The 14,373-nt window shown below is 55.4% G+C and overlaps 4 protein-coding genes across 4 annotated transcripts; 1 reads left to right on the plus strand and 3 right to left on the minus strand.

Moving 5' to 3' along the window:
* Window positions 1-841: 841 nt before the first annotated feature.
* On the minus strand, window positions 842-5,369 carry MAM_02406 (ankyrin repeat protein; the record flags this gene model as incomplete). The annotated part of the gene is made up of 4 exons (XM_040821205.1): window positions 842-921; window positions 960-1,275; window positions 1,348-1,574; window positions 1,658-5,369. The coding sequence occupies 4 exons, from the start codon at window positions 5,367-5,369 to the stop codon at window positions 842-844; spliced, it is 4,335 nt and encodes a 1,444-aa protein (XP_040680619.1).
* Window positions 5,370-7,901: 2,532 nt separating this feature from the next.
* On the plus strand, window positions 7,902-8,428 carry MAM_02407 (calpain; the record flags this gene model as incomplete). Its single annotated transcript, XM_040821206.1, has 2 exons — window positions 7,902-8,027; window positions 8,129-8,428. 2 exons carry the CDS (start codon window positions 7,902-7,904, stop codon window positions 8,426-8,428), a joined length of 426 nt encoding a protein of 141 aa, XP_040680620.1.
* A 474-nt stretch (window positions 8,429-8,902) lies between these two features.
* MAM_02408 (3-oxo-5-alpha-steroid 4-dehydrogenase) lies at window positions 8,903-9,959 on the minus strand (the record flags this gene model as incomplete). The annotated part of the gene is made up of 2 exons (XM_040821207.1): window positions 8,903-9,294; window positions 9,407-9,959. 2 exons carry the CDS (start codon window positions 9,957-9,959, stop codon window positions 8,903-8,905), a joined length of 945 nt encoding a protein of 314 aa, XP_040680621.1.
* Window positions 9,960-10,743: 784 nt separating this feature from the next.
* MAM_02409 (Carbohydrate-binding WSC, subgroup) lies at window positions 10,744-12,978 on the minus strand (the record flags this gene model as incomplete). Its single annotated transcript, XM_040821208.1, has 2 exons — window positions 10,744-12,641; window positions 12,765-12,978. 2 exons carry the CDS (start codon window positions 12,976-12,978, stop codon window positions 10,744-10,746), a joined length of 2,112 nt encoding a protein of 703 aa, XP_040680622.1.
* Between the last annotated feature and the right edge of the window lie 1,395 nt (window positions 12,979-14,373).

Consider the following 14,373-nt stretch of genomic DNA (forward strand, 5'->3'; position numbering starts at 1 on the left):
TCTGGACCAGTGGTCAGCAACTCGTCTGCACCGTGAAGAGCCACCTAATAGATACTGTGCTGGTATGTGCTTGGGACCTTGTCGCTGGCGCTACACGTATGGGAAGAGGCACTTCGTCTTCACCATATTTCACGTCATGTATCAATGATGAAAATAAACTTTGTACGTATCCCAGTCTCTTTTGGACGGTTACACACACATGCACACAACCAAACAAAGGTATCTCGCCAAAGCTCGTCACATCAAAAAAACGCCTCAGCGATGCTTTCACCTCCGTCTTCCATGCCGACCCAAGTCATGGCTTCATTTCCCTTCTAGCACAAAGCAAACCATCCAAAAAATCAGTGTAAAAGAGTCTCACGGTGAATCCGACATCCTTGAGATATCCCAATCCGGTTTTGCTCCTACACATGATCACACGAAAAGACAACCCGCTCCGCCCCGACCACCGTCCGGTTGATTCATCGGGTCCGATTGCCGGGCTCAAAGATAAAAATCAACCAGATTCACCTGCCCGACCCGGGCTGCCAAACAAAGAAATAGCAAATCCATTTTCTATAGACGCCCGCGTGGACCATGACGAATGAAAAACGAGATGAATCGGTGAGTGGTGTTTCCACTAGGGGATGATTTAACAAAAGCGTCTTGTCAGACAGCGGTGGCAGTCATCAAAGTCTGCAACGTTTATGTTCCGTCATGCGTTTTTCATCTGCCTCAAGGTTTTTCCTCTTCGGTAGGCATGACAGCGTTTCTCATTTGGCCAACCCAACTCGGCTGAGCTTAGGCGGAAGTGCCATGAACCCCATTGAGTTTAGCTCCATTCGCTTGTCCATTGGTGCCATTAACGGACGGTTTGGACGGCGTCGTCGCTGTCGGCATCGTCGGCGACGAATGGTCTCCATTTGGCAGCGATGGTGTTTGCTGATCTTTGATCAAGTGTTCTAGGCCCTGTTCCATACATATTTGTTCATAATCAGGATCCTCGGGGAACACCCGCACCAAGCCTCGTCGAGGAACTCGTTTTTCAGGAAAGGGTGTCTTGCTTGTTTGGTGAGGAACTGGCAAGTCATCACCATCCGAGACGCCGTTGATGTAGTACTTATTGCGCGGAGCAAAAGGATGAAAGCGCTCGGCACCTGGGTCTTGTTTCCACTTCGAAAATACCTTCCACCCGTGAAGTTGGGATTCGTTTTCCGGTAGCTCGCGGTACTCTACAGCAATTCGTAAGCTCCGCAGATGCGGAATGTTCGGCACCGTATATAAGAAGTCAGAGAGCTGAAATAGCATGGTTAGTAAAAATCAAGCCACTACTGCATTACTCAACAGGAACATTATGCGCTGCTTCACCTTGACGAAGAACATGTCCAGAGCCAAAAACTTCTCCAGCGCTTCATCCTGCAGCTGTTTCCTCGCGAAAAAGTCAAGGTGAGCAGGGTCAGTGTCATGGTAGTAGCCGGGAAGCTGCCGACCGAGTTCCCATAGCTGCTCCAACAGTAATGAGTACCGAGGCCACTCGGTTCGCCAGATCATGGTTTTAGCTAGGCGGGAGACAGGTGCCCGTTCCCACGCCGTATCTGCAATGATGTGCGTTAATCAATTGCGCTGTCCTGTTTGAGGGGGTTCTCTCCGGTTTTGACAAATCAGAGTATATACTCACATCTAGAGAGGTCAAGGTCTTTCTCGCCAAGAAGCAGGGCCACGTTGGTATTAAGAAGCCATTGCTCACGGCCTTCAGCGGTCCCCGTCGCATCTGGCCGAATGGTGTCGTACCGGAAACCCGGTATGTGTCTGAATTTCCCGGCAATTGCCTCCGTTTTTGGGCCCGGGTGCATGTCCAGCCAACGGAGAAGGGGAGGAAGTTTTTCAAGACGAGCACGCTCTTGCTCCTCGCGAAGGCGCCTTTGCTCAGCCTCCCTTGCTGCTCGTTTGCGCTCCATCTCTTCTCGGTGGGCACGCTCGCGGCGTTCGCGCTCTTTTCGCTCCTCCTCGTCCCGTTGACGCCGTGCCTCTTCGGCCGCTTCACGCTCCAACTGTTCTCGGCGACGTCGCTCTTCTTCCTCACGTTGTCTCCGTTCCTCCTCATCCTTCCTCCTCTTCTCCTCTTCAAGCCGCTTCCTTCTCTCCTCCTCTTCTCGCTCGGCAGCCTCACGACGCTCACGTTCTTCTTGCTCCTGGCGCTGTCTAGCCTCCTCTTCTTCTTGGCGCTTCTTTTCCTCCCTGGCCTTTCGAGCTAATTCTTCTTCCCGTTTTTTTACCTCCTCTGCCTCGATACGCTTTCTTTCCTGTTCTTCCTCTTCCGCCCTTTTCTTTTTGGCCGCCTCCTCCTCGGCTTCTTTGAGCCTGGCTATTTCTGCTTCCACCTCCTGCTTTCCATTGTCCATATCCGGAGATTCCGTGTCCTTTGGGGGCTCAAGGTCTGTCATTGGCACGTCCACATCCTCAGACTTGACGCGAACAGATTTCTCGCTGGGCGCCAAGTGTCCGAGCATTTTCATTTCAGAATCACGCTTCTTGCCGTCTTCACGTTCCCTGTGGCTGGAAATAGACGACGCTTTAGAAGATCCATCACGAGATGCGCTAGACTTGCGCTGTCGGCCATCTTCGGAAGACACCCGCTTCTGGCGAGATTCTTGGCCCTCAACATCCAAGCGGCGTCTCTTTACTGTGCCTTCGTTGCCGTCCTTGTCAAAATCACTCGGGTGGTCAGGCGTCACACTTGTCCGATGCCTCTTGGCTGAGCCGTCCCCTGACGGTCGATCCCGCGATTCGTCTCGCTTGAGTGCCTTGGCACGGTCATGGTATTTCTCAGAAAGCCTTGCTTTTTCAGGAATGTCGTCGCTTCGGGCTTCTCGTGGGCTGGAAGGCTCTTTATGTGAGGAAATCCGCTTGTGTTTGTCCCGTTCACTTCGAAGTTCACCCTTTGAGACAAGCTTGCGCCTTGGTTTGGCTGCCTCCCCTTCAGAGGACATGGCAGCAACGTCAGAGTCCGTTCGTTTTGCCCTTTGAGCTTTGTGTGACAGAGCAGGTGAAATCTCGCGGTCTGAGATAGCCGAATGTTCTTTTTTAGGTCGACCAGGGCCCCTCGTTGGAAACTCATCATCGCCCCTAATATTGATAGAATTAGACCGTTTTTGCTCTCGGGGACTGTCCAACTTGGACGATCTTTTCTTGAGTTCGACATCTCGAGACGGGCTTGACATTCGTCGCTTGCTGAACTTCGGTTCCTCCTTTGTGTCGTCGCGCCTTGCAGCCTTGTCCCGTCGGCCACCCGGGGATTTCGTTTTAAGACCATCCTTATGGGATCGTTTATATTCGTCGTAGGCGTCTTTGAGTTTGGTTTCCTCTTCTTTCCAATTCGTCCCTTGTCGTCTCCTGGCGATTTCGTAATATGTTTCTCCCTTAAACCGCCGGGTTGGATCGAATCCCTGCTGTTCCAAAAGTAATTCTACAACCTTGATATTTTCTTGGCCAATCGCTGCCAAAATGGGTGTCGCGAACTCGCCAGGAAGCGAAGCCACAGGGCCGGGGTCTGCGTTTGCTCCACCCAAGCCCAACAACAGTTGGATTACCAGGTCATGACCTCCTCTAGCCGCAGCTACCATTGATTCGGGGTCGTCATATCCCTCCTTGACTTGCAGGATGCGGGCAACCGTCTCCTCGTCCCCACGCCCGGCAGCTTGACGCAAGGTCTTGTCATCTAAAGGCATGTAGAGCAAATCATTCCTGGTCTTGGTAGAGCGTACGGTTCCACTTCTACGAGCCGTGCTCGTAGAAGTTATAGCGGCCGGCGAATGTCGGGGGCTGTCAGGGGCATGAGAATCATGACCGTCAGCATGTGAGTGTCGATCCTCCGATGTTCTTTGCCTGTCACCTTGTCGTTTCTTGGCTTCAGAAAGTGCGGCACGAATCTCTTCCGCATTGTCAGTATCATCGCTGACGCGGTCAATTGGTTCCTCTCCATTCACATTGGCTTTTCGCGGGTTCACGCCGGCATCGAGAAGCAGCTTCACGACGCCGAGATGACCGTTGTCGACAGCATCAAGCAAAGGAGTGTCTTTGTCGTAATTGACACACTCTGAATTGCACCCAGCGTCGATGAGGAGTTTCACAATATCTTCGCATCCATTAATTGCGGCAATCTGAAGAGGCGTATTTCCAGCGTAATCGGCGACGTTTAGATCTTCGGGCCGTTCCTGCAACCGTTGCTTTGCCCCGTCGTATTCACCTCGGGCACAAGCGCGGGCTAATAATGTCTGGCCGTGAGCGTCGAGATGTTTTTTGTGAGGTCCCATCTTGGCGGGCGAGACATTGGCCTCGGCGGGAGCCGGCGTGGCCAAACCACGTAATTTGGAGCTGCGGGGATGGGGACTGCCGCCCGTGGATGAATCGTCCGATTGGCAGTCTGTAGACTGGAGAGGCGGCGGGAGGCGTCGTTTCTTGGTACCCAAGCCGTTTGATGATTGGGAGGGAAATTGTGTGGATATGCTTCGTCGATGTTGTCGATGGGCAGGGGAGACGGATCGATTTCGGCCTTCATTCTTGGGGAGAGAAGATCTGGAATCCCTGTGTCGACCAAAATCAACACCGGCGCTTGTGGTGCGCTGACGACGCGCCTTACGAATGTCGGCCTCGTCGTCGGACTCGACCTTGGGAGCTTTGCGTTTGTGCGGCACTAGTCGTTCACCTGACTTGAGCTTATCGCGTAGAGATGCCTTTGAAGATACCTGAAGATGGGACTGTTCGGAATCTGATGGCGATGACGGAGCAGCGTCAGAACGCCGCCTTCTATTAGGGTGATGGATTTGGTTTCGGTTTTGGATGTGCGGATGATGAGGTGGAGAAACTGGTGAAGAGCTCATGCCGCTGGAGGCTGCTTCCTTGTTGCGAGGTCGACGGTCCTTGTCGGCGGAGGAACCAGCAGAGACGGACGGGCGCTTCTTCCTGGCACCTTCGACGAGCCGGCTGCCAGCTGCAACGGAGGAGGATGGTTCCTCGCCATCATGAGAGTGTCTTCTGTTGCCGTTGGCACCGTTTCTTTTAGAAGCGTCGCCATCGCTTTCGCTCTTGTCCTCTTGTCTCACTTTCCGGGCTTTTGAGGGCGAGTGACCATCTTTCCCCGGCAGCACGATGGTCTCGGCGTCGGAGTCGTGGTCCTCTGGAGCATCGTCGGGGCGGGCAACCAAGGAAGAAGGGGAAGTATCGTCGGCAGCAACCAGAGAAGTCTTTGGCTTGGGATCTCGAGCTGGCAATGTGGCCTTGGTGAGCGCCGGCGACTTGGGTTTCTTGCCAGTCCCAGAGCTCGGTCGCTGCTGAGGGGAAGCGGGAGCAGGCCTGGTCTGGTCCGACTCGGCAGCATTCTGCGCATCCATGTCATTTATTTGGAAGAAGAACAAGCGACTGCCACCATCCTGGAGATTCAAAACGAGACGTCGACTGAAACGACGCCGTGGAGAGAGACAATGGTGGGCGATTGAATTGGGACGGTTCGATGCAATCGACGACTACAGGTTACGGCTGAAAATGTGTGCCAGTGGTCGTCGAGAGCGCCCCCCCAAGAACAATGAACGGGAATACGGGCGACAAGTAATGGGCGACGGGTGACGACGACGCCGCTATCGAGGGCTTTTCTCGAGCCAGCCCCGACACGGGCGAGATGAGAGTGCGGCGTGGAGGGCGGGATTGTAGGCTGTCGCGTTGTTTTCTTGTCGCTGTCAACAGGGCCGACCGACAAGGAAGGGGTGCGCGCTTGGGGATGCCTACCGCGGAGAGGAATGATTGTGCCACTGGTAATTGAAGAGAGGAGCGTTGTGTTGGAAGTTGGTGGCAAAGGAGGATGGGATGGAAATGGATGGAGAGAAATGATTAGGCCAAAAGCCCAAAAAAAAATAAAAAAAAAATGCTAAGCCATAACCAAAGCCAGACAAGAACTGGCTGGGCTTGGCTTAGCGCTCGAGAGTGGATTGATTGATGTGACGGGGACGCGGATTTGACGAGTGAGTGCTGGGAGTGAGTGAGTGAGTGAGTGAGTGAGTGAGCGGTTTGAGTGCAACGACCGGACTTAGTTCGGGCCGGGATTGGGACTAGCTGGCTGAGGCATGCTGATGATGATGACGACGTCGATAATGGCAGGCGACGCAAAGCCGGCGCACACATCAATACTGTGCGCTTCAACTAACGTTACCTAAGGCGACGGCAAGTCGAGTCCACCAAACAAGTGACAAGTCCCAGGTTTTCTGTGCCATGCCCGGGGCTCGAAACCGGCTGGCCGGCCGGCGGCAAGCACAGGCAAGCAACAGGCAAGCATTACGAAATTTGTGCACATGCATGTCCGGCTGGACCCTTTGTCCAGTCCAGCGTACTCCGTACCAGACGCTGCTCCGGCCTCTGCCAAAGTCGCACAAGTACCTGGGTACTTGAGTACCAGGTGCTAAGTCTTTAGTAGGTGCTCCGTACGGCCCCTACAACTCAGACCCTGAAGGTTTAGCCAGGAGTGACATAGTAAGGGGGGTGAAAGCCAATGAGTGATGACTTTCACAGAGGGCATATGGGGCAGAGAAGTACCTGGTTCTCTGACAAAATCTCTTATCAAGATAAGTCACCGAATCCTGCCCCGTTATTTGACTTATATTTCCACTACTTCTAAGTACTTAAGTAGGTACTTACAAGTAGCTATCGATTACTGCTGAAAATTCGTCAGGTTCCTCGTGGATAAACTTGCAGGGATTTGATTGTAAGTCAAGCACCTAAGTACCTAGGTAGCTAGGTACCTAGGTCTGATCGCCGTGCAGTAATCGGGCCAGGGTCATCATGAAGGTGGGCCTCTGGCCTCTGGCGTCCGGCTAGCGTCGTGGACAAATGGCGCAGTTTTGGGCCGAAACGCGCGTCGCCCCAGTCAGCCATGAAGCGTCACGCGAGCCCCTCACCGTCGCGCCCTACGACTGGCTGCGTGCGTCGAGATGCACCGTCGTGCATCCACTAGGTAAGGGTACGGAGTACTAAAAACAATGACATCTCGACGGCATCGAGGTCCGATAGTCTTTGAAGCGTTTGGCACGGGCGGGACTAGGTAGGTTCCTTGCGGGTTTTCGACCTCAAGACCAGGTAGCGACAATACTCCGTTGTCCTCACTCCGTACTCCGTACATCAAACAATATCAAACTGCAACTCGTCCTCTCCACACTTCCGCACTTTTGACGGCCCTCGACTCCACCCGCGTGGCCCACACCATTCATCCATCACCATCTCTACCGCCCGCAGGCCCCCCTTCCCCCATCAAGGTCAATTCATCTCTTTTTTGTTGTCATCATCCTTCACCGCCGAGACCTGTCCCGTGGTGTCTCCAGGGACACGCACGCACTTGGACAATCTGACGGCACGCGGTCAACAGGATTTGGCATCTGCAGAGCACGAGCGTCGAGCATTGTTCACCACGATACTCCGTACTCCTTGCGCCGTAGTGCCGTATTGCCGGGTGCACCGTGCACATCCCATCCCTCCATCTGCATTGATTCTCATCAATCCTCCACAAGTCTTTGCCGTGGCCAGCTTGAAACTTGGCAGTCTGACAGGTGGTCAGTGCCTTCGCGTCCGTCCCCACGAACGACGGGGGCAAGCATTTGACTCGGAACGCTCCAGTCTTGTATAAAGTTGGCCATGGGTTTGAAGTATATTACCTACATAACATTACCTAGGGCGCTCATTACCCGCACTAGCAGTTACTCCGTGCAGCACTACTACTAGTAGAACCACTGCTCCGTCAGTCCGTCCACCGATCAAAGAGACCTGCCATCAACCAGTCGATGAGCTGAATTCACCTTGACAAGCGGTACTATTTGAGACACTAGCGCTCTTGATCTGCCGTTGCTGCGAGACTGCCAGCTCCTCCTCACCCAACCATCGCCATGGGGACAAGCCAAGTCTCACTGCCGCCTTCACTAGAGGACGCCAGGATACACGGCCTGCCCTCTGCGGCGTATTACATTCCCAACTTCATCGACGAGGGAGAGGAGCACTTTATCCTCGGTAAAGTGTGTCAATTCCGCCTCCCCAAACTCGCCACCGTCCTCGGCGCATGCGCAAATGTGTATCGTCACTTGGCGTCTCTATTACTGCTGACCATGGCGCCCAGATTGCTGGTGCTCCGAAGCCTAGATGGAAACAACTCACCCGCCGCAGGTTGCAAACGTGGCCCTCCGACCTCCTCCAGGACAGATTGCTCGACTCTCCTCTTCCCGCGTGGCTCGAGAATCCAGTCGTTTCCCGAATCTTGTCCTTGTCCGCCGTCAAATCCGCCCCCGGTTCCAAGACCGATACCGAGCCTGAGACAGAACATATTTTTGCCCAAAGCCCGCATCAACGACCGAACCACGTCCTCATCAATGAGTATGCGCCGGGCGTTGGCATCATGGCACGCAAGTTGAGTAACTAGCTCTCGCACGTAGGATAAATGTCTATCAAGCTCATCCTACCTAGGATGGCCCTGCATACTGGCCTGTCGTATGTACCGTCAGCCTCGGAGCCAGTCTCTGCCTCAACCTGCACCGGAGCAGAGAAGACGGTGGTTTAGATCCGGCCCCTGTGTGGAGAATTCTCCAGGAGCCCCGTAGCCTGCTCATCACCACAGACAAACTATACACGGATTATTTGCACGGCATTGCGGATGCTGAAGAAGACCTCGACCTGTCTGCAGATACCATTGTAAACTGGTCATTGCTACGATGGCCTCAGCAATATGCCCATGGGCGCAGTGCACGACAGACAAGGACAAGCCTGACCTATCGAGATGTACTGAAGGTCTCAAAGATGGGGAACAGGTTGGGCATGTCCTCCAAGCGATAGTCGTGGCCCTGGGCAGTAGTCTTGCACAGAGATCGGTCGTGACACGGTCAGGAGCGGCTGTTGATCAGAATACACCCGGAATCATCCTCCACTTGCTGCCCACCTTGTCGGCTCCAAACTCGCCCGCATACCACTCCTTGGTGCCATGTGCCGTAGACCCAAGGTTGGCCACGACAAAAGCCAGTCCACACAAGACGGACACATTGAACGCGTTGCCAGGCGGTGCTGCCATGATCGAAATAGCCAGATATACAACACACTCGGACGTGTAGTGCGGGCAGACAATGTGCTTGAACAGGCCCCCCTCGGGAAGCGAATACTTTCTCAGACTGGCCAGGTATCTGTGGCACCTGTGCTGCTCAAACCACGCGCCAAGGAACACGGCCAGCGTGAGCAGTTCCCTCGCGGTCAAGCGCATATCCGTCGCGCAAGCTTGCCACGGTCCCAGCATCGCCCCTTGTGCTCGTCAGCCACGCTCTCCCACACGCCTTGACGAAGCCATCCTGGCAGGGGAGAAAGGAGGGGGCACAAGAACAAGAACAAGAACAGGCAACAGAAAAGAACTCACGAGCCCCCTCCACCCACACGGAAACACTCATGGCCGCGTAGAACCCCAGCCCCAACGCCCAATGCACCCACCACATGGGCGTGCGGCCGGGCTTCAGCACCCAGAAACACTCGTAGAGTCGCCTCCCGCCTTGGGCCGCCATCATCAACCACGCGAGAAACACGCGTCCCGCCGCCGCCGACGCCTCTCCCGACAGCGAGACCTGCCTCTCTGCTATGAAGGACACGACGGACCCGCGCGTGATGAACTGCCACATCCAGAGGGCAGACAGACCAGTGGACAGCAGGTAGAAGTGCCAGAAGTACGCGTGGGGCACCTGTCCCACGGCCGTCAGCTCGCTGAGCGCCGATGCAAGCCGTGACCGAGAGCTCGTCGGGGACGATGCGCGCCGCGGTCGACGAGCGCCGTAGTCCGTGAGCGTGCGCCGGGCTTCGCGCGGGAGGAGCTGGAGGGCCAGGACGGACGCGGCGGCCGCGAGGAAGAAGGCCTGGCAGTACTTTGAGGGCGGCGCCATCGCCAGTGTGTCTGCCAGCGGTTTGAGGAGGGCGTCCATTGTCGTGTCGCTGCACTGGCACTGCTGCTTGGGGTGCGATGCTGGAGTCGGGCTTCGGTTTGGCAGGCGACGAGGCGTTCATGTCACGGAGCAGCGGGCTACCCTGTAGTTACATGGCGGCGTCGCCGACCGCGCAGCTCGGCCTGGGGCGGCGATTGCGGCAACAGTCTGGTCTGGTTGTATATTTTTGCTTCGGTCTTCACGTACACCGGCGTTTCCTGGCGTTCTTCATACCTGGAGATGTTGGCTATTGTTTCCAGCCTGGTTGGCTTGCGTGTGCTTCTGGAGGGAGGCGATGGAAACGTCGTCGGGTTAGCCGGGATTTTGGACTGACAAACAAATCGAACCAGTCGTACGTGTGCTTCATACACCCTTTCCTACACAAACTGCAACACCCCTACTGGGATAACCCGGGCCTCACATCAAGCCACAAAATCATGCTAGGCTGTGGTTGTACGCTACACCCACTGCTACGGATATATTATTCACCAACGCTCGAGTCCTCGCAGGACAAAGTTGAACCTACGAGTCACGAGGGTCGCCAGGCCAATTGGCTGACGTGAATTGGAATCCAGCATATACCGAACGAAAATGCCCAGCCAAACAGCCTTTGAACTGTTGATAGCACTGGTAGACCAGCCCAGTGTCGAGTGTTCCCTCCAGAGGCTACAACCAAAAATAGGTACATACACGCTGACCTCCATCCATAAAAGGGGTAATACTGCTCTTCTCCCATTCGTCGTCCAGAGCCAGGTTTTCATCCCGCGGCCAAAGACTCGGGGCCTCAGCAACCAGGCCACCGCTGGCACTTGTCCTCGGGATCAACCCACTGGTTCACACTTTGGCAGTCCCGGTACTGAGCCTTGCAACGTTCGAGAGCCCAGCTGGCCTTGTTGCCGCCCCATCCCCAGCACAGGAGGCTGTCGGAGCCCTCTGCAGACCAAGCTCCCGTGGAGACGGAGTCGGCGGCGGCGCAGGAACCCAATCCCCAATTGCTCCAGCGTTTGGCAAACTGCTCGTCAGACTCGCCGGCGCGCTTGTGCCAGCCATTCCTCCAGCCCCAGGTCTGGCAGCCCTTGTTGTAGGTGGCGACACATTGGGCGTACTGCTCTTTGCAGGCCTGGGAGCACACGCCGGGCCACTTATGCCAGGGGAAACCGGGGCAGTTGCGGCTCTCGGCTTCGGTGTAGTACTTGAAGGGCTTCGCGTCGAACTCGTCCTTGCAGTCGTTGCAGCCTACGACGGGCAGGGGGATGCCGCCGACGGGCTTGCCGGGACCGTAGCCATACTTATGACTGGTAGGCTGGGTGCAAATGTTGGTCGGCTCGGGAGGGCATGAAGTCGCCGGCTTGGCGGTGGTGCTAGCAGGCGTGGAAGTCGTCGGGCATGGGTAGACAGATGTCGTCGTAGTAGGGGGGTTGCCGGGAGGCTTGCCGCTGCCGCCGTGATGCTGGTTCCAGCAGTCCCATTTGCCGCAGCTGCTGGATGGGCACGACGATGCGCAGTAGGCATCGATGAATCCGCACCAGGCCTTGAACTTGAAGCACTCAACGGATCCGGGCCAGCCTGCGTTCTTGAAGCACGAGGATACCTGCTTGTGGCAGGTCTTCTGAGCGATGACACAGCCGTTTTGATCACTCCAGTGGGGGAGAGCAGGAGCACACCAGCTGCCACACTGCCACTCGCACTTGGGAGGAAGAGTTACTGTGGCAGTGCAAAGGTTGGTGGTGGTGTGAGGGATACCCTCGGTAGTAGTGGTCGGCTCAGTAGCCTGGGGCTTGGTGGTAGTTGTCATCTGGGGTGTAGTCGTAGCTGTCTCGGGCGTTGTGGTGCCAGTGGTACCGGGCCTGGTTGTGGTAATGGTAGTCTCGGGTCTCGTCGTCGTCGTAGTCTCACCCGTGGTTGTCGTCGTCTGGGGCTTTGCAGTAGGAGTCTCATGCGTGGTTGTCGTGGTCTCAGGCTTTGTAGTAGTCGTTTCTGGTTTGGTGGTGGTAGTATAGGGCTTAGTAGTAGTAGTCTCGGGTTTGGTGTTAGTAGTATAGGGCTTTGTAGTGGTATTAGTCTCTGGTCTGGTAGTGGTAGTATAAGGCTTGGTGGTCGTGTCGACAGACTTGGTTGTAGTTGTCGTGACAGGAGGCACCCGCGTGGTGCCCGTACCAGGCTGGTGACCACAAGGCTCAAGAGACTCGAGATCCTTCGCAACCCACAGATTCAGACGACCGCGTCCACCGCAGGTGTCTGAAGAGTCGCCCTGGCAAGGCATGTTGCACTGAGAGCCATCGACCTGGGCTGTGTCGTTGGCGAGGACAACACCGCACCAACACTCCTTGCCGAACTCAACACCCGCAAAGGGGAAGCCTTGCTTCTCGCAAGCCGCCAGACACTTCTTGGTAGTGAAGGTAGAGGCATCGAGGTTGGCGGGATAGGAGAGAGTGCGGCCCTTGGGAGAATCGTCGGTCTGGCAGCCGAGAGACTTGTAGTCGTCCACAGTGACGTCGCTTGGGCTCTTGGGAAAGGTGGGATCCTGCCAGACTGAAAGGCTCTTGTCACCACCGCACTTCTCAGTCTTGCTCCCGCTGCAGGGGAACGAGCACTTGGACTCATCGAGCTGAGCACCGTTGACGGTGGCACCACAGAAACAAACGCCGTAGTACTCAAGACCAGCGTAACGGAAGCCATTGCCTATAATCACCAAATTAGCAACGCCATCTAAGAGCTCAGTCGAATTTTCGGCACTCCAATGAGTAGTGTCGTGTAGGAAGCCAACCCAAGCTGGCTGTTTCTCTACTTTCAACAGCCACATACCCTTGCAGTCAGCAATACACTTCTCAACAGTCATGTCCTTCTGGTCAAGGCTGGACCGGAAAACAAGAGCATTGGAGTTGCTGTCTTGGAAACAGCCAGAGTAAACAAAGGGTTTGAAAGGCTCGACGCAGGGAGGCAGTTCGATGTTCCATGCCTGGGTGAACGAGACCAGAGCCACAGCCGCGGCGGCCAAGGCTGACCTGTTCACGGTCATGTTGCCTAAGGTGTGGTGTAATGAGAGACGGAGCAAAGTCCTGGAAAAAGGTCCAAGTATATGGCGAAAGAAAAACAGGATAGTTCCGAGAAAACAAGAGAGAGGGACAGGGAGGGAGGGAAAGAGAGATGCAGTGACACAGGAGGGCGGAGAGGGATTTTCGAGAATAGATAGCTCAGGAACTCGAGGCCATATATACTCGAGAATTCGCACTCTCATCCGGCATCGAGACTCCCGGCCGGAAGCCAAGGCACAGACCTATGAACGCTCTCAGCCTCTACCAAAGGGGGACATGCGGTGGTTCCATGGTACTCTGTGCTCAGTGCTCGTAGAGTGACTGTATCGCACGCACCATGTTTGCCCGACAATCTCCAAGTCCCTGTCAGTGCTTGAACGAAAGCTGAAGGCCAGCTGTGCTAGGCATGCTGGTCAAAGTGCCATGTTGACGCTGACTGACGAACAGAACACAGGCGCCCGCCAAGCTGGCCAGGGCTGGTGAGCAAGAAGACTAAGCCGTGCATTCTCGGATGGCATCCAGGATTTCCACAACGTCCAAGGCCAGCCAGTTTTGCTCTATCTGGGGACCGGCCGGCTCCAGGATCTTCGGCCCCATGGATGATGGGGCTTTGGCCACGAGACGGTAAGTGACGGCAAGGCATTGCATTGGCCCGTTGCCAGTCTTCTCGGGGCCATTGGGGGCGAATTCTTGCCGTGCAAGAATCATCAATGACCATAGAGTCTTGCATGGGCCCAGAGAGCCGAGAAGTTATGAGGGCGCGGGGACGAGAGTCAATGTTGTGCTTTGCCGTCGGCAGGTAAGAGTATTAATAATAGCCGAATTGCAGAACAGAGAGGAACATGGTCCTTGGAGTCGCGTATCCGCGCACAGGCTGCAGAGGCAAAAGCAAGTCAGTCCTCCCTTGACACGAACAAGACGCAAATTTAGTTACGCCTACCGCATGAGGAAAGGCAAGAGAGCGAGAGGAAAAAAAGAAGTCTTGCTATCGGCAGAACACTCGCAGCTGTGACTTGACTCAACAACATCCGTGACGATGAATATAACCATGGCCACATGAACAGAAAGGCAGCCCGCCAGGGCCTTTGCTATCCATCTCAGAAAAGCTGGTCGTACATGGCTCCATGAGCAAAGAGCTTGCCTGCTACGGAGTACAGCTAGCCCAGCCCAGTCGCGTGGACCTGAATGGGTCAGTTGTGGTCCGTGGATGAGCGCCGAGCGGACCAGGATATTGAAGCCGTGACCCCTTGCCGGAAGCCTTCTGGGGAGCCTTTTGCACCTCTTCCGAATTCAGGTTACATTGCTTGAGCTGGGCTAGCTGGAAGCAAGGGGCTGGTAGGACTCGACGTGAACCACTCCGTAGTCTGGCGTTTCCTGGT

The sequence above is a fragment of the Metarhizium album genome, assembly GCF_000804445.1.
Source record: "Metarhizium album ARSEF 1941 chromosome Unknown scaffold_4, whole genome shotgun sequence".
Classification (NCBI taxonomy): Eukaryota; Fungi; Ascomycota; class Sordariomycetes; order Hypocreales; family Clavicipitaceae; genus Metarhizium; species Metarhizium album.